This window comes from Pleurodeles waltl, chromosome 7 (assembly GCF_031143425.1).
Source record: "Pleurodeles waltl isolate 20211129_DDA chromosome 7, aPleWal1.hap1.20221129, whole genome shotgun sequence".
NCBI classification, from domain to species: Eukaryota; Metazoa; Chordata; class Amphibia; order Caudata; family Salamandridae; genus Pleurodeles; species Pleurodeles waltl.
This window is the reverse complement of record NC_090446.1, coordinates 1,458,309,862-1,458,333,834: the sequence shown is the minus strand read 5'-3', so window position 1 is coordinate 1,458,333,834 and position 23,973 is coordinate 1,458,309,862. Positions and strand designations below refer to the sequence as shown.

Sequence of the window (23,973 nt, the reverse complement as noted above, 5' to 3'; positions counted from 1 at the left end):
CACGGACTTCATCAGGGCTTAACTCAAATTATATCTACATGTATAACCAGTATCATTAAGAACCGTCCAGAGTCTGAGTAAAATATATATAATATCCAACATTAGGATGCAAATGAAGTATTCAAGAACCGTTTCCTATCGTATATGTAAGTAGCCATCATCAAGAAAGGCAACGACCGCGGTCGAAATCCCCCCGCGGCGTCCTCTGTATCGGTAATTAATCTCGAACCAGGTTCGATGTCAAAGGGCTGTGGCTGTATGTGCTACATGGATACTGACTTCAATACTGTGTTTACTACATGAACATGGATGTCAAAGGACAATTCTGTGGTTACTATGATGAACTTTTCTGTTGAAGAATAAATTGAGCTTGAAACTGGCTGTGGCTGTATGTGCTACATGGATACTGACTTCAATACTGTGTTTACTACATGAACATGGATGTCAAAGGACAATTCTGTGGTTACTATGATGAACTTTTCTGTTGAAGAATAAATTGAGCTTGAAACTCTCCATGATATTAATGCTATTATACATTACATATTGATACATTACTTACTTGGAATTATATATTCATGGGTGCCCTGACAGCTGTGGTTTTGCCAGGGTAGGAAGTAGAAGCTGGTACTGGGAATGGAGAGCATAGACGTACTTAACAAAGGTCCAATCCCAACAAATGACAAGACAACTGCTGTGGCAGTATCCCGAGAGCTGACTTTTAAGATGATAGTTGTCCACTTCCCACTTATCTGTTGAATGCATGACCTGATGGATGCCCCCTATGTCTTGAGCCTAGGACAAGGCTCCATAAGTTACAGTAGGACATGTCATTCCTAGCTCTGATACACAGGACTTGGTTTTGGAGATACTGTAAAGCAACGTCCTGACATTCTAAACACTGATACCTTGACCTGTGTTATAAAATGATGGTAGGCCATGCGTATGGTAGAATAATGACAGAGCTCATATACCCATGTGTTGCCAGGATTTGTGCACTTCCTCAAATATGAGGTAACCTACAAGTACAGTCATCAGTCATAGTATACCACAGCTCCACCCATCTTCAGTACTGCAGCTGCAACATGCCTGTCACTGGTACCTACTAACCTCACTCTGAAATGATGGTATCCCATATTTCACCTATATCTGAATCTCAAGCGTGGTGTCAAACATAACGGCAGCTCAAGACATGTCCTACCCTGGAATACTGACCTACTTTCAATGAAGATGGTAGGTCACACCTATGTCACGTCTGGCCCATCTCTAGTACCACAGACCTTTTGTCAGAAGTGAAGGAAGTTTTGCACTGCTCTTCTTTGGTATCCCATTTCTGCTATTATAGGCAATGATAGGCCATGCACCTCCCTCATCCGATACCCCAAACCTGCTATCAGAAATGATGGTTGGCCACATCCAAACTGGTTAAAATGCCCTATCGTGCTGTCCTGAGGAAACTGTTGCTGCATATCACCAAACATTGTTACTTGTGACCTGATGTAATAGATGTTCGTAAGCCCCATCCATATGAGATGTCCTAGTCCACACAGCATCTATTATAGCATGACTTCACTTTCAGAGATTGAAGGAGGCTATGCTTTATCTGGCGCGGTACCCTGGACTTTACCAGAGGTAGTAATAGTCCCTGGACATCCCATCTCTAGGTTTGCAAACTTTGCTTCAAAGATGATTGTAAGCCATGTTTCACCCATCTGTAGAAATCTGGATCTGACAGCAGAGATTGGAATGTCATTGCTAACTAAACTATTGTTCCTAATGTCAGAGATGGTGAAAGCTCCTGTCCTGTCCATCTCTGATACCTGGCTGATGGTAGGCCTGTATCCCACCCATCTCTGGAACATGGCAGATGGTTTCAGAGATGATCTTAGGAACCATCTACCCATCAGTGGTACTAGAGATATGCTGGCAGCATTGAAGCAAGTTACACCCAGTGCTTCATTTAAGCCAGTGGTTGTAGATGGCGCCCACAGGCACTCATTTTTGGAGACAAGGGCTTATTCTGCATCATCGGTATTTCACCCAGAACAAGAGAGAGAAAGTAGAAAAGTGTGAAAGAAGCATTTAGAGGAGGGGCAAAGGAGGAAGAAGAGAATGCTAAAAAATAGCGACACCATGAGAAAGCAGGGATGGAAAAGAAATGTTAAGAGTGAGATAAAGGGGAAGGAAGTGTATTGGTTGATAACATAAGCATGAGGTAAAACTAATTTTAAGCACCCTTGGCAACCACAACATCCGGCAATGCTGGATGCATGAACTTTGGGCACCGACACTTGTTATTTTACAAATTAATCACTGGAAGCACTCTTCCTGCTACTGGTACCTGGCCCCAGATATTAGTAGGTCACATCGTGCCTTTCAGGAATTGGCTTGAGATTCAAGAGCATGCTTCAGCCCGCCAGAGTATAGGAAACAGAAACAATAATTATGAAATGACTGGAGCCTCCACCTTTCTAGTTCCTTTATTGGGGTGCTGGCTCTACTGATGGTGTTGGTTTCTCTTCACCCATCTCTAGTTCCCAAAAGCTAAGGACAGAGATAGTAGCAGTCTTCCATGCCCATCTATGGTAGCTGGTATTCAGATTCAGATCTTATGGTGGGTTAAGGTCAGCCTATGTGTGGTAACCAAGATGTGTTTCAGATCTAATGGCAGACCATGCCACACATATCTCTCTAACACAGAATCTTCCTTTAGACCTTCGTCTAGGCCTTTCCCCACAAAAGCTTGATAGTCAGAGATCTGATAATATGCTTTGCCAACCCATCTTTTGCAACCAGGATCTGCTTTACATTCTGATGACTGGCCATGCCCTGCCCAATTTTGTATTAAAGATCTGCTTCATATGTGATGGTTTGGTGCTCCCTGTCCATCTGTGACAGAGGGCTTCGTAAATGATTGTATGTCCTGCCCTGTATATATCTGTAGTCCAGAGCCTACTGCCATAGGCTGTGGCAGGCCATGCCCTGTCCATTTATAGCATACTGAGCCCAGCTTTAAAGTTGGCTTCAGGCCATGCCTCGCTGGTATCATTGATTTGGCCTAGTAGATAAAGGTAGGCTGCTTCCCACCAGTCTTCTGTACCTGGGATGCCATCTGTTTCCACCACTCCTTTGCTTTTTTAACTAAACTTTAATTGTGTTCCAGTACACATAACATACGTAGAACATATGAATAACCCATGCAATAACCCAGCACAGATGATAACGAACATCCCATAGAGCATCCATCAGGACATATCAGGATGAACATGTTTATAACAATAGTAACACTGTACATATCAATCCCCTCCATCATCATCCCTAACAATGTTTGCAAATCCAGTTCCAATTGCTGCCCAGGAACACCCCATACATCCTCTCAGCCAGCGCCCGAGAGCCTTATAGTTAGTAGTCAGAAGACCCAGGGATAGGAAAATTGCTCACCAGTGTCACCATCCAAGCATACCAGTATAACAAAGTATCAGTTGGGTACCTCCGTTTAGGGATCTAGGCTCTACAGATAGGGAAGGGATGCTGAACACCACCATTATTGACACCACTTCTCTTGTCCACCCTCGTCGGACTTCAATATACGTCACCATCTGGCCGTGGTGCTTCGCAGTCACTAGCCAACGCTTGTGGCTCTTTGTCGTGCAAGAATGGGTTCCAGATTGTTTCAAACCCTTGGAGGTGATCTAAAGTTTATAGATATACCTCTCGTATGTAGCTAGCCTGGAAAGTTCTGCAATCCATTCCTCATGTATAGGATTGACAGGTGTCCTCTAATGCCTAAGGTTACAAATTTTCACCACTATAAGAGCTGGCGCCATCCACCTGCACCAATGCACGGACCAATGTCTGTGCCAAATCTGTCTTAAAGAACAGCCAGTTTGCTGAGTTCACAAAATGTTTCCATCACTCCTATGTGTGATGTATTAATGCAGTGGTTCTTAACGAGTGGTTCAAGGAGCCTTAGGGGGCCGCAAGGTATTCTCAGGGTCTCTACGACTGTTTTACAAAATTAATATTAAAATTAAAATATTAAAATGAATAAAGTATTTAGAAATGAAGTTTCAAATTTGAAAATGTGAAAACTTTCTGTATCTCTGATTGTGAATTACACAAAATGTTTCAATATTTGAGCATTTGTTTGGTGCACACTTTTTTGTATTTTTGTGTATTGTTTAGAGATCCAGTTTATAGAAATTGCTTAGGTCTGAGTTCCCGACTTCCAATAATGACTTAGTGGGGGTCTCCAGATTCCAGTAATAATTCAGTGTGGGTCCACAGAAGACAAAAGGTTAAGAACCTCTGCATAAAGCTAAAAGACTGTGAGAAGTGCACTGGTGCATGTTCATGACCCACAGACAAGAGGCCAGCAGTGAGTTAGATTGAAGGAGCCCTAGAAAAAAGGGTGAGGCATTGAACACTGTGGTGCTTGGTAGAGGGGACCCTGAGATATTTGATCATGGGAGGTGGCTCAGGATTTTGGGACATTCAAGTCTGCTCTGTTCATGACAATTTTTTCCCCTCCAGAAGCCTTTGTGCTCCCACTCTACCTCATTGTCACCCTTGCTGCTATGGGGGCAGTCATCCTCATCTCGAACGCCACATTCATTGGATGCCTGATCCGGAAGCGCTGTGCACGTTCAGGTAATGTATGGATGGTAAGCTACACCTGCTCAGACTGCTGAAGTAAGCTTACCCTGACAGGGGCTTTTTAAGGAACGCCCAGACTGCAGGAGCATTACAGCAGCCACTGCCATCAGGAAACACAAAATAGAGGGCCAGATGTATGAAGCCTGTTTGCATTTCTTAATGGCCCGAATCGCTATTTCAGGCCATTAAGAAATGCAAACTGGGCTTTTCATATGTACAAAGCCCCTTAAGGAATTGCAAATTGTGATTTCTACCCTGTAGAAATCGGAATTTGCAACTCCCAGAATAGGAAATTGCAAATAGGGATTTCCTATTTGTGATTCCTATTCTGATGTACCATGCATTTCCTAAAGGGGACTTGGGCATTTAGGAGATGCAATTACTATTGACTTGAAGTTTATGGAAACCAGGTGCAATTTCAACAGAGCACCCCGAATTGTTTTTTTTTTATTGCAATAGAGCACACACATGCCACTTAGGCATGTGTGTGCTCTACAGGTGCACCCCTATTTTTGGGGTGCACCAAGGGGGGCTTTTTGCTGATTACCATCCTTGATTTTGCATTTTCTATATAGCGATTTCCTTATAAGAAATCGCTATTTAGGAAATGCAAAACCGTCCCGTTGACTCAAATACAAGGGCATTTCTTAATAGCGATTTCCTAATAGCAATTCCTACTTTGTAGGAATCGCTATTAGGCCATCAGTATCTAGTACATTGCAATTTGCATTTCCTAAATAGCGATGAAGTCGCTATTTAAGAAATGCAAAATTGGGTTTTCATATATATGGCCCTTACTCTTTTGTTCATTTGCTCCGGCAGTCTGTTGTGAAGTTCACAAGGATGGGAGTTTCTGGGTAAATGAGACTTAAAAGCAACTTTACAGACTTAGGGGCCTCTCTGTATGGTGATATGGGTAATATTAGTTATAAATGCAGCTCTAGGGGATGAGAGACCAGTGCACTTGATTTAACCTGAACATTTAGGAGGCCTTTTGAGATCTTCAGAAAAATGTGGTGCTTTTTTAACCACATTGGACCATTGATACTAGTCAAAGGCGACGTTTGGTGGTGCCTGAGAGCAGGGTTGGACTGGCAATGTCAGCGTGTCATTTGTCTGTCTATTTTTTAGCCTGTTTTATGGTCTCCTGGGCCTGATTTTACTGCTGAGTTTCATGATGTTAAAGCAAACATTGCCTCTAGCAAGCTCAAATCTATGAAGTCCTCCATACCTTCCAAAACACTTATACAGCGTGTCTTTACAAGCTCAAAACAGCCCTAATTTCCAAACATAGGCCATGTTTTTAACTATCTAATTCACAAGTGGGGGGCAACTTTTATTTTGGTGCTCGGTGTATTTTCTTTCCAAGTCCATCTCTGGTTGAGAGAGCAGAGATGCTCCTACTGGGATACTTTCAAGGACCACTTTTTGTTAGAACATTGGAAAGTTGGGAGCTTCATTGAAAACAATGGAGTGCTCCAGGCTTCTAATGGCTGGTGAAAGCCCAAAGCGCCGTTATTCCGATATTGTTTTTACAGCTATTGTTGTGAACAAAGGCCTCATAGAGCCTGAGGGGCTCCATAAGGCCTTTGTTTTGTTTATTAGAACATTCTGCTCTCTAGTGGCGAAATGTTCTAATAGCCTTACAGCCTTCCGTAGCTGGGCTACACCGGTATTAATGTCCTGCTCCCTTGTTAAAGGCCCTCACCTTCAGCCTTTAACGCTGGAGCGGGCATCTATTGGCCTGTATAGCCAATAGTAACTGATCCATAATAAGGCACATTGGGCCAGGGAAACTGGGCAAAAGATTTGAAAGATGTCTAAGACACTTCCCCAGGAATATTTTGATATAATTGGTAGTTTTTGCATTTTAGAAGTCATCGGGTGGGCCAATAATACTCAGCAAAGCTGGCCATGGTTTAAAAGTACGTTTGCAGGAGAGGCCAGTTGAGGACCCTCCTGCTCTTCCTGCTTAGTGGGAAGTCTCCCTAATTTGTAAAGCAAGCACATTGATAACCATAACTTTGTCAAACGTTACTGACTTCACCTACCTAAAACAGGCTTTTTTCCACCTGTAAAAGTCTCAGTGAGTGTTCCCAGGCCAAATGTTGACTTGCAAAGCGTACTGAACCATTGGTCACCCAGCATTGGATCTGCAGAACCCTTTGTTGTGCCAACAAGGGACCATTTGCTTCTGTAGCTGCATACCTTGGGTCTTACGGCTCAGCATGCTTTGCATGTACACATTACATCCTTGTAACGTTTTCCCCATAATTATTTACATAGAGAGGCCATCGCGCTTCACAGATATTATGGATTCTACCCGGGCGAGCTGTGTCTCCTTGAGCTATGGGATTGCCTGGCTCCTGGTAGTGCCTAGTATGATGGAAAATAGATGTGTTTGCAGACTTTGGCACTTCTATGGTGATGCTTTGATTTATGAAGGACATGGTTCTAATTATTTCGTTATTATAGGCAGAACAGGGGTATATAAGGAGCCCTACTTTCTGTCACTTGTGGTTTGTCTTCCATGGTGTATGGTGTATCTCACTAAGGAGAGCAAGAAGTGTGTGCCAAAGAGGTGGACAATAGGTGTGCTCAAAAGAGGCAGATGCTTTCCTCTTCCTCTGAATCAGAGAGGAGTTTGCCTGGGGGCCAGAGACACAGAAGCCCAGGGAGTAGTCACTTGCCAGTCCTGCTTATTTAACTGAGTCTATGATTGAGGTGACGGTAACTAAAGCATAGGCTGCCAAATCTAAGAAGAAAAAGTGGGAAATCTGCACGATGGTTGCTCATATTCAGCTTTGGAGTGTCCTAATACTTCTGCTTATTGGAAGCACATTTCCAGGGTGGATCTGGGCCAGATATTAATTAGATCATGTCAGAGGCAACCTGGGCTTTGAAAAGCCAACCACTCAGCCAGAGGAGGAGGAGGATGTCTTTCCTCAGTATGCCAAGCCTTTGCTTTTGTCTTTACCTCTTCATAAAAGACTTAGGGGCATATTTATACTCTGTTTGCGCCGGAATTGCGTCGTTTTTTTTGATGCAATTCCGACGCAAAACGTACTCCATATTTATACTTTGGCGTTAGACGCGTTTAGCGCCAAAGTCCATGGAGTTTGCGTAATTTTTTAGCGTGGACACCTACTTTGCGTTAATGAGATGCAAGGTAGGCGTTCCCGTCTAAAAAATTGACTCCGAGGCATGTGCGCCGTATTTACACTCCCGGGCAAAATTCACGCCCGGGAGTGGGCGGGTCAAAAAAAATTACGTACGGCCACTTTTGCGCCGTTTTTTAGTGCCTGGACAAGGCAGGCGTTAAGGGACCTGTGGGCTCGGAAGGAGCCCAGAGGTGCCCTCCCATGCCCCCAGGGAGACCCCCTGTCACCCTTGCCCACCCCAGGAGGACACCCAAGGCTGGAGGGACCCATCCCAGGGACATTAAGGTAAGTTCCGGTAAGTACTTTTGTTTTATTTTTTCTGTGGCATAGGGGGGCCTGATTTGTGCCCCCCTACATGCCACTATGCCCAATGACCATGCCCAGGGGACAGAAGTCCCCTGGGCATGGCCATTGGGCAAGGGGGCATGACTCCTGTCTTTGCTAAGACAGGAGTAATTTCTATGGGGGTTGGGAGTCCAAAAAAATGGCGCAAATCGGGTTGAGGCGAAAAATTTGCCTCAGCCTGACTTGCCCCATTTTTTGGCGCCCAAGCTCCATATTCCCCTACGCCGGCGCTGCCTGGTGTACGTCGTTTTTTTTTACGCACACCAGGCAGCGCCGGCTAACGTCATTGATTAAATACGGCGCCCGCATGGCGCTTCAGAATGGCGTTAGCCGGCGCTAATTTTTTTGACGCAAAACTGCGTTAGCGCAGTTTTGCGTCAAAAAGTATAAATATGGCCCTTAGGATCCTAATCTTCAGGCACTGGGAGGATGTGGCTCAATCCAGTATTCCAAGGTTCCTCCAAAAGGTGTACACCCTCATAGAGTGGAAGGAGGTATTTTTACCAACTGTAGTATTTTGGGCAGAACCATCGCAGCCCGATGCATCTCCTCACAGCTCCGCATCAGACATGCCGCTGTGCAAGGTATCCTCGATGCAGGACCTTTCATCGCAGCCTGCAGTTCCTCAATTTTCGCTGTTTATGAAATTTTACTCTGTTTTTCTCAATTGGTGTGGGATTTTTCTTTTGTTGTGTTTTCACGTCATTCCTGTTTGTGTGCTGCATAAATATTTTACACACTGCCTCTAAGTTAAGCCTCACAGCTTTTGTGCCAAGCTACAAAGAGAGTTAAGTAGAGGTTAATTTGGGGTTTGCTTGTGTTTTACTCCGTCATGAATTAAATTTGCTGCCTGAGTAGGACTTCACCTCACTCAACCAGGAACCCAATTTCCTACACAAATGAATCAGGATGTTTAGTAAATCGAGTGAATACCAATCTTCCGGAGGGAGTTCCATAGTGGTTGCCTGTGGATATTGCCAAATGCAGAGCAAAGGTCCATGAATACAATCTATAAAGGAACTCTCTATAGTTAGGCAAGATGTTCCAAAATTAAATGGAGTCAGAAAACTATAAGTGGGCGATAAATTCCACTCTGCTGGTGGAGATGGTGGAATTTTGACGTTCCTTGCATGTGCCTCACCAATGGTAAGTTGGTGAGCGCAAGTGAGAACTGACGTCACCAAGTGTAGGAAGTTGGCTCTGTATGTGCTATTTCAAAGTAAGGAATAGCATGCACAGAGTCCAAGGGTTCCCCTTAGAGGTAAAATAGTGGTAAAAATAGATAATACTAATGCTCTATTTTGTGGTAGTGTGGTCGAGCAGTAGGCTTATCCAAGGAGTAGTGTTAAGCATTTGTTGTACATACACATAGACAATAAATGAGGTACACACACTCAGAGACAAATCCAGCCAATAGGTTTTTATATAGAAAAATATCTTTTCTTAGTTTATTTTAAGAACCACAGGTTCAAATTCTACATGTAATATCTCATTCGAAAGGTATTGCAGGTAAGTACTTTAGGAACTTCCAATCACCAAAATTGCATGTATACTTTTCAAGTTATTCACAAATAGCTGTTTTGAAAGTGGACACTTAGTGCAATTTTCACAGTTCCTAGGGGAGGTAAGTATTTGTTAGGTTAACCAGGTAAGTAAGACACTTACAGGGCTTAGTTCTTGGTCCAAGGTAGCCCACCGTTGGGGGTTCAGAGCAACCCCAAAGTCACCACACCAGCAGCTCAGGGCCGGTCAGGTGCAGAGTTCAAAGTGGTGCCCAAAACACATAGGCTAGAATGGAGAGAAGGGGGTGCCCCGGTTCCGGTCTGCTTGCAGGTAAGTACCCGCGTCTTCGGAGGGCAGACCAGGGGGGTTTTGTAGGGCACCGGGGGGGACACAAGTCCACACAGAAATTTCACCCTCAGCGGCGCGGGGGCGGCCGGGTGCAGTGTAGAAACAAGCGTCGGGTTCGCAATGTTAGTCTATGAGAGATCTCGGGATCTCTTCAGCGCTGCAGGCAGGCAAGGGGGGGATTCCTCGGGGAAACCTCCACTTGGGCAAGGGAGAGGGACTCCTGGGGGTCACTCCTCCAGTGAAAGTCCGGTCCTTCAGGTCCTGGGGGCTGCGGGTGCAGGGTCTCTCCCAGGCGTCGGGACTTTAGGTTCAAAGAGTCGCGGTCAGGGGAAGCCTCGGGATTCCCTCTGCAGGCGGCGCTGTGGGGGCTCAGGGGGGACAGGTTTTGGTACTCACAGTATCAGAGTAGTCCTGGGGTCCCTCCTGAGGTGTTGGATCTCCACCAGCCGAGTCGGGGTCGCCGGGTGCAGTGTTGCAAGTCTCACGCTTCTTGCGGGGAGCTTGCAGGGTTCTTTCAAAGCTGCTGGAAACAAAGTTGCAGCCTTTCTTGGAGCAGGTCCGCTGTCCTCGGGAGTTTCTTGTCTTTTCGAAGCAGGGGCAGTCCTCAGAGGATGTCGAGGTCGCTGGTCCCTTTGGAAGGCGTCGCTGGAGCAGGATCTTTGGAAGGCAGGAGACAGGCCGGTGAGTTTCTGGAGCCAAGGCAGTTGTCGTCTTCTGGTCTTCCTCTGCAGGGGTTTTCAGCTAGGCAGTCCTTCTTCTTGTAGTTGCAGGAATCTAATTTTCTAGGGTTCAGGGTAGCCCTTAAATACTAAATTTAAGGGCGTGTTTAGGTCTGGGGGGTTAGTAGCCAATGGCTACTAGCCCTGAGGGTGGGTACACCCTCTTTGTGCCTCCTCCCAAGGGGAGGGGGTCACAATCCTAACCCTATTGGGGGAATCCTCCATCTGCAAGATGGAGGATTTCTAAAAGTTAGAGTCACTTCAGCTCAGGACACCTTAGGGGCTGTCCTGACTGGCCAGTGACTCCTCCTTGTTGCTTTCTTTGTTCCCTCCAGCCTTGCCGCCAAAAGTGGGGGCCGTGGCCGGAGGGGGCGGGCAACTCCACTAAGCTGGAGTGCCCTGCTGGGCTGTGACAAAGGGGTGAGCCTTTGAGGCTCACCGCCAGGTGTCACAGCTCCTGCCTGGGGGAGGTGTTAGCATCTCCACCCAGTGCAGGCTTTGTTACTGGCCTCAGAGTGACAAAGGCACTCTCCCCATGGGGCCAGCAACATGTCTCTAGTGTGGCAGGCTGCTGGAACCAGTCAGCCTACACAGCTAGTTGGTTAAGTTTCAGGGGGCACCTCTAAGGTGCCCTCTGGGGTGTATTTTGCAATACAATGTACACTGGCATCAGTGTGCATTTATTGTGCTGAGAAGTTTGATACCAAACTTCCCAGTTTTCAGTGTAGCCATTATGGTGCTGTGGAGTTCGTGTAAAACAGACTCCCAGACCATATACTCTTATGGCTACCCTGCACTTACAATGTCTAAGGTTTTGCTTAGACACTGTAGGGGCACAGTGCTCATGCACTGGTACCCTCACCTATGGTATAGTGCACCCTGCCTTAGGGCTGTAAGGCCTGCTAGAGGGGTGTCTTACCTATACTGCATAGGCAGTGAGAGGCTGGCATGGCACCCTGAGGGGAGTGCCATGTCGACTTACTCATTTTGTTCTCACCAGCACACACAGGCTTGTAAGCAGTGTGTCTGTGCTGAGTGAGGGGTCTCTAGGGTGGCATAAGACATGCTGCAGCCCTTAGAGACCTTTCTTGGCATCAGGGCCCTTGGTACTAGAAGTACCAGTTACAAGGGACTTATCTGAATGCCAGGGTGTGCCAATTGTGGATACAATGGTACATTTTAGGTGAAGGAACACTGGTGCTGGGGCCTGGTTAGCAGGGTCCCAGCACACTTCTCAGTCAAGTCAGCATCAGTATCAGGCAAAAAGTGGGGGGTAACTGCAACAGGGAGCCATTTCTTTACACAAGCCCCCCCCAGCCTACAGGCCAGGAGACTCAGCCCAAGCTGGGAGAGTCTTCCTAGTCTGTCAGGCGAGGAAGAGTAGGAGAAATAGGCTGGTTAGTTGCAGGGCCTACTCTGCCTTACATCCTTCTGTTCAGGTCATTCCCTTTGGGGAACTGACCCACTTCCACAGTGATAGGACCTAGTCTGAATTGCCTCTTGTCTGCCTCTTCAATGTCTCCACCCATTCTTTCTATTTTGGTCTTAGAGGTGTCCACCTCTGCTAACCTTATCTTGGCCAGGGTCACCCCTAGCTTACCCAGAGAGGTTACCCAGAGCTGGAGTAACCCCACCATGACCAATAGGGTCAGGGGGCCTAACTTGCTATTTGGCATGGGGTCAGACCACCATGCTAAGGATAGTGCAGCCATAAAGGCTAACACCCAGCAGAGGCCACTGACAGCTGTCAGTGCCCAGAACCACACCTTTAGCTCTTCACCTAAAAGGGAAGGGGCTAAGTTACAGGCTTCTTTGGGTTCAGGTTGCCTGTCTGCTGTATTGGAGTGGGGGGTTACCACATCTTGTAGTAAACACCCTTCTTCCACTCTTCCTTCTGTTAGCTGAGGAGCCACCCACTCAGGTTTAACAGTTGCCTGACTAGCCAGGACTTCTTGTGGGTCAGGTTGGACTTTATCAGGGCCATTTTTGGAGTTCTCCCCTACTGGAGCAGAATCTCCCTGGCTTGCTGTAACCTTGGCTAAAGGTTGTCCACCCCTCCTACTCTGTTTTCTTTTCTTCTTCTTCTGGGGCCTGCTTGCATTTACTGCAGAGGCAGGATTTCCAGAATCCTTGGGAGAGGACTGGCACTGGACCAGTTCCTCTCTTGGGCTCTGACTAACCTCTGGGTAGTCATTTCCAAGGAGACAATCAAGGGGGAGGTCTGTACTGACTACTACCCTTCTCCAGCTAAGAGTGCCACCCACTTCTATGGGCACTAAAGCCACAGGCCTCTTAGTGACCCTGTCTAGGCTAACTCTTACCCTGGCAGTCTCACCTGGGATGTACTGGTTTGGGAGCACCAGCCTGTCATGCACAATAGTGTGACTGGCACAAGTGTCTCTCAGGGCAGTGGTTGGGATTCCATTCACCAGTAGGTGGTGGAAGTGTCTACTTCCCTCTGGAATCTCCAACTCACCTGTTGGGCCCTGTTTCCAGTTGAAGGCTAGGAAGACCTCCTCATCTGAGGAGTCATCTCCCATGGCTACACTGGTTACCCCTGGAATTTTGTTCTGGGGTTTGTTTTTGGGACAAGAAGTGTCCTTGGTGTGGTGCCCAGACTGTTTACAGTTGTGGCACCATGCCTTAGTGGCATCCCAGTTCTTACCCTGGTACCCACCTTTGTTTTGGGTTGTGTCTTGGGGCCCACCCACCTGTTCTGGTTTTTGGGGGCCTACAGAGGACTCTTTTTCTTTGTTTCTAGTGTCACCCACTTTCTCCTGGGGAGTTTTTGTAACCCCTTTCTTTTGGTCACCCCCAGTGGAAGTTTTGGTTACCCTAGTCTTGACCCAGTGGTCTGCCTTCTTTCCCAATTCTTGGGGAGAAATTGGACCTAGGTCTACCAGATACTGATGCAACTTTTCATTGAAGCAGTTACTTAAAATGTGTTCTTTCATAAACAAATTATAAAGCCCAACATAGTCACACACTTCATTTCCAGTTAACCAACCATCTAGTGTTTTTACTGAGTAGTCTACAAAATCAACCCAGGTCTGGCTCGAGGATTTTTGAGCCCCCCTGAATCTAATTCTATACTCCTCAGTGGAGAATCCAAAGCCCTCAATCAGGGTACCCTTCATGAGGTCATAAGATTCTGCATCTTTTCCAGAGAGTGTGAGGAGTCTATCCCTACACTTTCCAGTGAACATTTCCCAAAGGAGAGCACCCCAGTGAGATCTGTTTACTTTTCTGGTTACACAAGCCCTCTCAAAAGCTGTGAACCATTTGGTGATGTCATCACCATCTTCATATTTTGTTACAATCCCTTTGGGGATTTTTAGGATGTCAGGAGAATCTCTGACCCTATTTAAGTTGCTGCCACCATCGATGGGACCTAGGCCCATCTCTTTTCTTTCCCTTTCTATGGCTAGGAGCTGCTTTTCCAAAGCCAATCTTTTGACCATCCTGGCTAACAGGGGGTCATCTTCACTGGAGTTATCCTCAGTGATTTCAGAGGTGTTGGTCTCTCCTGTGAGGGAACCAGCATCTCTGACTATTATTTTTGGAGTCAGGGTTTGAGGGACCCTGTTCTCCCTAGATAGGACTGGTAGGGGGGAATTTTCCTCCAAGTCACTATCCTCTTCCTCTGAGTTGCCACCCTCAGAGGGGTTGGCCTTTTCAAACTCTGCCAAAAGCTCCTGGAGCTGTATTTTGGTAGGTTTGGGGCCCATTGTTATTTTCTTTATTTTACAGAGTGACCTTAGCTCCCTCATCTTAAGATGGAGGTATGGTGTGGTGTCGAGTTCCACCACAGTCACATCTGTGCTAGACATTTTGCTTCTAAAAGTTGGAATACTTTTTAAGAATCTACAACTAGTTCTAGGTTCTAATTCAAACTTTTACAAACTTTTAAACTCTAAAAGAAATGCTAAACAGGATCTAACACAAGGCCCTAGCAGGACTTTTAAGAATTTAGAAAACTTTTCAAATTGCAAAAATCAATTTCTAATGACAATTTTGGAATTTGTCGTGTGATCAGGTATTGGCTGAGTAGTCCAGCAAATGCAAAGTCTTGTACCCCACCGCTGATCCACCAATGTAGGAAGTTGGCTCTGTATGTGCTATTTCAAAGTAAGGAATAGCATGCACAGAGTCCAAGGGTTCCCCTTAGAGGTAAAATAGTGGTAAAAATAGATAATACTAATGCTCTATTTTGTGGTAGTGTGGTCGAGCAGTAGGCTTATCCAAGGAGTAGTGTTAAGCATTTGTTGTACATACACATAGACAATAAATGAGGTACACACACTCAGACACAAATCCAGCCAATAGGTTTTTATATAGAAAAATATCTTTTCTTAGTTTATTTTAAGAACCACAGGTTCAAATTCTACATGTAATATCTCATTCGAAAGGTATTGCAGGTAAGTACTTTAGGAACTTCCAATCACCAAAATTGCATGTATACTTTTCAAGTTATTCACAAATAGCTGTTTTGAAAGTGGACACTTAGTGCAATTTTCACAGTTCCTAGGGGAGGTAAGTATTTGTTAGGTTAACCAGGTAAGTAAGACACTTACAGGGCTTAGTTCTTGGTCCAAGGTAGCCCACCGTTGGGGGTTCAGAGCAACCCCAAAGTCACCACACCAGCAGCTCAGGGCCGGTCAGGTGCAGAGTTCAAAGTGGTGCCCAAAACACATAGGCTAGAATGGAGAGAAGGGGGTGCCCCGGTTCCGGTCTGCTTGCAGGTAAGTACCCGCGTCTTCGGAGGGCAGACCAGGGGGGTTTTGTAGGGCACCGGGGGGACACAAGTCCACACAGAAATTTCACCCTCAGCGGCGCGGGGGCGGCCGGGTGCAGTGTAGAAACAAGCGTCGGGTTCGCAATGTTAGTCTATGAGAGATCTCGGGATCTCTTCAGCGCTGCAGGCAGGCAAGGGGGGGATTCCTCGGGGAAACCTCCACTTGGGCAAGGGAGAGGGACTCCTGGGGGTCACTCCTCCAGTGAAAGTCCGGTCCTTCAGGTCCTGGGGGCTGCGGGTGCAGGGTCTCTCCCAGGCGTCGGGACTTTAGGTTCAAAGAGTCGCGGTCAGGGGAAGCCTCGGGATTCCCTCTGCAGGCGGCGCTGTGGGGGCTCAGGGGGGACAGGTTTTGGTACTCACAGTATCAGAGTAGTCCTGGGGTCCCTCCTGAGGTGTTGGATCTCCACCAGCCGAGTCGGGGTCGCCGGGTGCAGTGTTGCAAGTCTCACGCTTCTTGCGGGGAGCTTGCAGGGTTCTTTCAAAGCTGCTGGAAACAAAGTTGCAGCCTTTCTTGGAGCAGGTCCGCTGTCCTCGGGAGTTTCTTGTCTTTTCGAAGCAGGGGCAGTCCTCAGAGGATGTCGAGGTCGCTGGTCCCTTTGGAAGGCGTCGCTGGAGCAGGATCTTTGGAAGGCAGGAGACAGGCCGGTGAGTTTCTGGAGCCAAGGCAGTTGTCGTCTTCTGGTCTTCCTCTGCAGGGGTTTTCAGCTAGGCAGTCCTTCTTCTTGTAGTTGCAGGAATCTAATTTTCTAGGGTTCAGGGTAGCCCTTAAATACTAAATTTAAGGGCGTGTTTAGGTCTGGGGGGTTAGTAGCCAATGGCTACTAGCCCTGAGGGTGGGTACACCCTCTTTGTGCCTCCTCCCAAGGGGAGGGGGTCACAATCCTAACCCTATTGGGGGAATCCTCCATCTGCAAGATGGAGGATTTCTAAAAGTTAGAGTCACTTCAGCTCAGGACACCTTAGGGGCTGTCCTGACTGGCCAGTGACTCCTCCTTGTTGCTTTCTTTGTTCCCTCCAGCCTTGCCGCCAAAAGTGGGGGCCGTGGCCGGAGGGGGCGGGCAACTCCACTAAGCTGGAGTGCCCTGCTGGGCTGTGACAAAGGGGTGAGCCTTTGAGGCTCACCGCCAGGTGTCACAGCTCCTGCCTGGGGGAGGTGTTAGCATCTCCACCCAGTGCAGGCTTTGTTACTGGCCTCAGAGTGACAAAGGCACTCTCCCCATGGGGCCAGCAACATGTCTCTAGTGTGGCAGGCTGCTGGAACCAGTCAGCCTACACAGCTAGTTGGTTAAGTTTCAGGGGGCACCTCTAAGGTGCCCTCTGGGGTGTATTTTGCAATACAATGTACACTGGCATCAGTGTGCATTTATTGTGCTGAGAAGTTTGATACCAAACTTCCCAGTTTTCAGTGTAGCCATTATGGTGCTGTGGAGTTCGTGTAAAACAGACTCCCAGACCATATACTCTTATGGCTACCCTGCACTTACAATGTCTAAGGTTTTGCTTAGACACTGTAGGGGCACAGTGCTCATGCACTGGTACCCTCACCTATGGTATAGTGCACCCTGCCTTAGGGCTGTAAGGCCTGCTAGAGGGGTGTCTTACCTATACTGCATAGGCAGTGAGAGGCTGGCATGGCACCCTGAGGGGAGTGCCATGTCGACTTACTCATTTTGTTCTCACCAGCACACACAGGCTTGTAAGCAGTGTGTCTGTGCTGAGTGAGGGGTCTCTAGGGTGGCATAAGACATGCTGCAGCCCTTAGAGACCTTCCCTGGCATCAGGGCCCTTGTTACCAGGGGTACCAGTTACAAGGGACTTACCTAGGTGCCAGGGTTGTGCCAATTGTGGAAACAATGGTACATTTTAGGTGAAAGAACACTGGTGCTGGGGCCTGGTTAGCAGGGTCCCAGCACACTTCTCAGTCAAGTCAGCATCAGTATCAGGCAAAAAGTGGGGGGTAACTGCAACAGGGAGCCATTTCTTTACACCAAGCATCGAGGCCACCCAGTGAGATTTTCTCAATGTGAACGGTCACAAACGTTCAGGATCAGAAAGCTGCCACTCGAGTGGAAAATCTACTTGTGGTGCAGCAAAATCAACTGAAGCGCCCTCTGGCACGCCAGGAAGTGCAGTTTGCGCTGATTTTTCAGGGTGGAACGAGCTCCTGGCGCTAAAAACCAAAGTGAACAGCGCGACATGCCGATTTCATCCTGTTTGAGGACCCAAGGAATCTCGCTGAGGTTTCACGTATAACTCCACAGAATTTCACGGAGTGAAACTAAATGAGTTCCGCACACCCCTACTGCAAACTTTATCAATGGTGCCTGTCTTATTTCCTAAAGCCTGTCTGGCTCAGAGATAGGACTGAGTTAGAGTTGAGCCATCCCACATGCCTAGACAATATTACAGAAGAAATGTTCTTGTTATAAATTATTGAGAAGGCTAATCCGGCAGTAATTGGCAGGAATTTGTACTATCTCTGCCCGAAAAAAAGTTGGCGTTAGTGCTGCCTCTCCTAATATTGTATGAAAAAGAAAAAAACATATTGCAGCCCCATAAAATAAGGACTGATTTGTGCAGATCAGTCATTACTTTGTCCGGGCCGGGGACTAGTCCCTCTTTTGTTTGTTAAAAGCAGCAAACGTTTTATTTAATTTTAACAACCCAGCTTCTGAAGGCTCTCCTGTGACTGTCCAAGGTATAAACCATTTTATGAGGGTGCTGTGTAGTCTAGGTACAGCCTGCAAAATGCGCAAGCTAACAGTCTTCAGGGATGAGAACTTGTTGGTGTGCAGAGTGATGTTCCATTTGTTGGGCAATAGGTTGAGCATCTTTTACAATGGCAGCTTTCCGAAGCACCTTCTATTTTCAAAGCTCCCATGCCATCTTTTTAGTTTTTAGTAGGTGCTTGTCCTTTGCTCTGCTATATACAATTGTGCCACTATCATTGTTTTTTCGAACTATAAGTAGCAATTGCTTTGCATAGCTACAGTCTCAATAAAACCACACATGTTTTTTAAATATGTGGGTCAATCAATGCCAATAGGTCTAGAGAGCTCTTCAGAATATGTTGTCAAAAACAGACAAATGAATGGTCTGATAGTTTCTGGAGGTTAAGGACTGACAAAGACGGTAAAGCCAACACATCAGCTATTTGGTTGACAATGGATTCAGATTGCACCTTTTCCCACTTTATTCTTCTCCTGTTAGACATAATGGGGGTCATTCTGACCCCCGCGGGCGGCGGTCGCCGCCCGCCTGGAGGGAGCCGCCATATGGCCGCTCCGCGGTCGAAAGACCGCGGAGGCCATTCTGGCTTTCCCGCTGGGCTGGCGGGCGACCGCCAGAAGGCCGCCCGCCAGCCCAGCGGGAAACCCCTCCCCACGAGGAAGCTGGCTCCGAATGGAGCCGGCGGAGTGGGTATGTGCGACGGGTGCAGTGGCACCCGTCGCGTATTTCAGTGTCTGCAAAGCAGACACTGAAATACAAAGTGGGGCCCTCTTACGGGGGCCCCTGCAGTGCCCATGCCATTGGCATGGGCAATGCAGGGGCCCCCAGGGGCCCCACAACACCCCATACCGCCATCCTGTTCCTGGCGGGCGACCCGCCAGGAACAGGATTGCGGTATGGGGTGTCAGAATCCCCATTGCGGCGCAGCAAGCTGCGCCGCCATGGAGGATTCTGCAGGACAGCGGAAAACCGGCGGGAGACCGCCGGTTTTCCTGTTCTGACCGCGGCTGAACCGCCGCGGTCAGAATGTCCTGAGGAGCACCGCCAGCCTGTTGGCGGTGCTCCCGCATCCCCGGCCCCGGCGGTCGGAATGACCCCCAATATGTGTATCAGGTTTTCAATTAGAACCCATGGGTTTCCCAGTCAACGAGATGGAAGGTTGTGATGTTAGATATAGAGCTAATGGGGGATAGTCACCTTCTCACACTGTGGAGTGACCTCCTGGAGGATTCTCATACTTTTGGGGTATTTTAGTTTAGACTGGGCACTGCTGGAGGATGACCTCCCTGGAAGTCATGTGACACTAGTGTGGCACTTGCAGGGGATGAGGTGGGGCCTTACAGTGCTAGGTTCATGTAGTCCTCGAAGGGTATTGCTGTACCGGACACTGCTGGGAGGGGGTTCACACTGTGGGGCTCGTATAGCACTGGCAGCGCAGAGAGGCTAACAGTGCTGGGAATAACCAGTTTTATTTTTCTGTTTATTTCTTGCAGCAGGTGAAGAAGTGACAAAAGCAGAGAGGTAAGACTTCAGCCATGTAGAGATATGTGAGGGACGGGGAACAGCAAAGGTGGGACTCGTAAGTAATATTTGCCAGCTGTGTTTTTGTTTGGTGCTTGAAGTCCCCACATGCATCAACAACAGTCAACTAATGAGGAGGAGAGTATGTAGGAGCCTTTTATATGTGTGAATGAGTATGCAGGTGAGTGACACAAGAGAACAATTGAGAAAAGTACTAAGTGCCCTTTAAGCTCCATCTCCAGAAGAGTCCGGGTCCAACTGTGCCCTACTAAGGCCGCTTTTATCTATAGGGGTATCTGAGCCAGAGGTGGTTCCCATTGCTCTAAAGAGCACTAAGGAGCTCTTTGAAGGGTCAGGTATGTCACTTTGTGCAAAGGTCATTTGTGGTTTAACATTATGTGTGCGGTCCAAGTGTTTGAAGCTTAAGATACACATTCACAGGAGAACATGCCTATGTTCTCTGCACTTTGAGCTCTGGGGTCTGCCATAGGAAGGCCTTGTAGTACAAGACTATCTGTAACAAGTGTTGCATTGACAGGTTTTTGTGGGCAGATTGAGGGAAGTGTGGGACTTTTGGGCATTGAAGTGGGGTGCAGGAGTGGCGCTGCACTGCACAGCGTTGGGTGGTGGGTGGGTTGGTGGAATCAGCCAGAGGCAAGGTTGGGAAAGCTGAGGTCGCAAAGTTTGGTGTTGTAGGGCACTGTTTTCAGCTACCTTAGCAGCCAGTTGGACTGAGATAGAACGAATCAAGTGGTTGCTGCAGTGGCTGTGCTGGTTGGTGGGTTAGGACAAATCTAGTATGTGGTAGCTAAAGTAGTGGCAGGAGTAACAGAGGTGAGCAAAGTTGACAAGGCTTGGTAAATTGAAAAAACATCTGAGCTTAGCTGTTTTTGAAATAGATAAAACGTTAAAGGTGGCATGGATGTTGCAGCCAATGCTTCAGTTAAATTTTTGGAGAGGAAGTCTTCCAAATTCCACACCTAATATTGGAAAGTTGCTCCATTACGTTTAAAGCTCAAATGATTTTCATTATAAGAGCTGGGTGAGGTACTAAGTATTATCCCCCATTGTTACATTTTGAACTCAATGACGTAACAGTTACTCGGATTTATAAGGGTCATGATCTGGAAAGAGCAAACAGAGGAGAGAAATCAGCCAAACATTCAAGGAGAAGATCTGTCAGTCATTACAAGAATACTTGTGAGTCTTCATGGCAGGAAATGGTCATGGAAGGCTTTGACTTGCTTACTCCTATTTTATGGAACTTATTTAGCTTTTTCCATATTTTCCCATACCTAAGCAGTGATGAAAAGGGGCCTAACTAAATCACTGGGGCATCATATTTCAGGTTTAATTGGGACATCAGTATTGAATAAGACACGTTCTATTTGTTGGTTTTTTAGGATAGTATTTATTTGTAGTGACAAGGTTAGGGTTTGCTAGGCTGGGTGGCACCGTCATAGTATTGGAAGAGTTGTTTGAAATCAGTGTGGTGAGTTAGTGGTTGCTGGTTGAAACTCTGGCTTTTTTGTTGTGCTCCATTTGGATGTAGGCAGGTGCATAATTAGGCGCAGCATTGATATGGAAGGGTAGCAGTGTTTGAGTAAGTTAAGTAGGTGGAGCAGCATCTGAAAGCTGCACACTTGGGTAAATGCAGTGACAGAGTTGTGTTGGCAGGGCCATTAAAAATTGTGGCATTGTAGGGTGAGGCACTTGCAAAGTTGTATTAAGCAATCATACGGTTAGTTTAATTGGTTGGTGAGGGGAAGGCTGGATTGAGAGAGCAAGAATGCTGAGTGAGCTGGTATTTCAGGTTGGCTTATCAGTGATAGGGCTTGCATGGCTTAGTTGGTACTGCAAAGTTGAATCAATAGGCTGATTGTCAAGGTTGTTGGGCAGAGTTGGGATGGCACCATTTCATGAGGCAACAATACAGTTAGATGTGTTACCATCAGCACGGTCAGGATCAAACCCTGGGTGTGGATGCAGGCAGGAGGTATGAACCTCACTGTAGTTAATTTCATGCACACATCCATATAAAGAGACCAGGTTGGGAGCATGGCAGCGACTGGATTTGGGGGTGGCAGAATGCAGGAGAACGGGGATTAAGCCCTGCCGTGGGTTGTTCCGTAGTACTTCACATACTTCACCATGTAAGGGTTAGTCTGGGTTGGGTAGCATCCCCTAGGCATCCTGACCATGCAGCTTATCTCAATAAGGTCTCCACAGTCACAATCTCTGATTATTGTGTGTTCTTTTTTTAGCTCCCAAAAGGTTGCCCTGAATGAGTATGGAGAACTCATCAACATTGGGGCAAAGAAAACCCTGTTAATAGACAGCGGCTCAGAGATCAGCTCCAGCACCTATGACAGCTACAGCAACCAGGAGGTAAGAGGGACGTCAATGGAAAGTAAGAGAACTAGGTAAAGTATGAGAGAGAGAAAAGATGGAAATAGAGAGATCCAGCACCTACAAAATGCACCCTCAGCGAAGTGAGGAGGGGATACTGGAAAAGAGAGAGCCTTGAACTCTTAAAAGTTCTACTTGATCTGACACTCAGCTGGTCCTCTTGTAGCCTGACGTAAACCACATGCCTATAGTCCAGTTGTGCGAGAGTAAATGGACCAACAACCGAGGCCCATTTCTCCTTGTGGATAAAAGGAAGAATTTTCAATAGAGTCTACCATAAAAGGAATTAAGACTCACTAAGTTTTTGGATTTGACAGTCGGAGCTGAGGCCATTGTCAAACCAGATGCCCGCATTTTTAGCTTATAAACTGGCACCAGAGGGTTGTGGCCTAACGGCCAAGCAAGTTAAACAGAAATTCTCTAGAAGGGTTCTTTCCTACCACTAAACCTCTATCAATGCAGAGACTCCTTAGGCCAGTGGTTCCCAAACATTTTCGACCCACGGCTCCCTTGATCTATTGCCCACTGGCTGCGGCTCCCCATTATGTTACTTTTTGTTGGCGGGTGGGGGATGTAAGCCTGGCCTAGGGAGTACATCCATTTGTCTCCCTGAAAAGAATTGGGATGACGCCAATGAAGGTATTGTAATTCTATATATAACTGTAAAAAAAAAAAATGTAACAGTTGTTTAATTACAGCATGCATAGGGTTTTTTAGTAAGGGGAAAATATTGGTTGACAGTAACCCTAGTAAAATGGGCAGGTCTCATTTTTATGTAGTTATAACATAACTGTTTAAATATTGTGAAATGTAGAATCCCTTTAGTTGTGTTTAACCACCAGAGGGCGCTCAAGGACAAAATTAAAAAAGAGCTGCTACAACTGAGTAGTTTTATTTTGTACGAACTGGCCCAAGGGCTATAAATAGCTCAGTGGTTCCCAAACTGTGTGCGGCGCCCCTGGCTAGTTTTGATGGCGCACCAGCGAGCCGCGGCGCACAGATTGGGAACCACTGCCTTAGGCTCTTGAAATTTAAATTGTCATAAGTTGTGTTGACTAATTGAAGAGCAGTACCTACATCAGACATGATACAAGGAGGTTTAGAGACAGATAGAAGAGAGAAAAAGTTTCAGGACTTTTTAAAGAACAGGAAAAAAAACTTTTTCAAACTTTTTCAAACTTTTAGAAAGTTTAGAAGTACTTTTCAGCACTTAGCAGATAGTGTAAGAGAAGAAAAGCAAAACTTTTTGGTTAGGTGTACATACACTGAACTTGTTTTGTATATTTTTCTCTTATGAAAAGTACAAAATGACAAAGTGGTAAGTAGTTACAAGTACTTATCCCACTGCTGCACAACCAAAGTAGGAGGCTGGCCTGGCTTGTAGTGGGTACCAGAGGTACTTACACCTTGTGCCAGGTCCAGTTATCCCTTATTAGTGTAGAAGAGGTGTTTTTAGCAGCTTGGGCTGATAGAAGGTAGCTATAGCAGAGCAGCTTAGGCTGAACTACGAGACATGCAAAGCTCCTACTATACCACTGGTGTCATATGCACAATATCATAAGAAAACACAATACACAGATGTATTAAAAATAAAGGTACTTTATTTTTATGACAATATGCCAAAAGTATCTCAGTGAGTACCCACAGTATGAGGATGACAAATATACACAAGATATATGTACACAATACCAAAAATATGCAGTAATAGCAAAAGGAAGTAATGCAAGCAGTGTAAAGTTACAATAGAATTCAATAGGAACACATAGGTATAGGGGCAACACAAACCATA

General features: G+C 46.6%; 1 protein-coding gene across 1 annotated transcript in view; it reads left to right on the top strand.

Annotated features, from left to right (window-relative positions):
- The window catches only part of NPHS1 (NPHS1 adhesion molecule, nephrin), a 201,363-nt gene that overhangs the window by 163,863 nt on the left and 13,527 nt on the right, over nucleotides 1–23,973 (top strand). Inside the window, exons 25-27 of the mRNA XM_069201119.1 lie at nucleotides 4,531–4,647; nucleotides 19,748–19,775; nucleotides 22,040–22,163. Coding sequence (XP_069057220.1) covers nucleotides 4,531–4,647; nucleotides 19,748–19,775; nucleotides 22,040–22,163 — 269 coding nt within the window. The remainder of the gene's footprint in view (nucleotides 1–4,530; nucleotides 4,648–19,747; nucleotides 19,776–22,039; nucleotides 22,164–23,973) is intronic.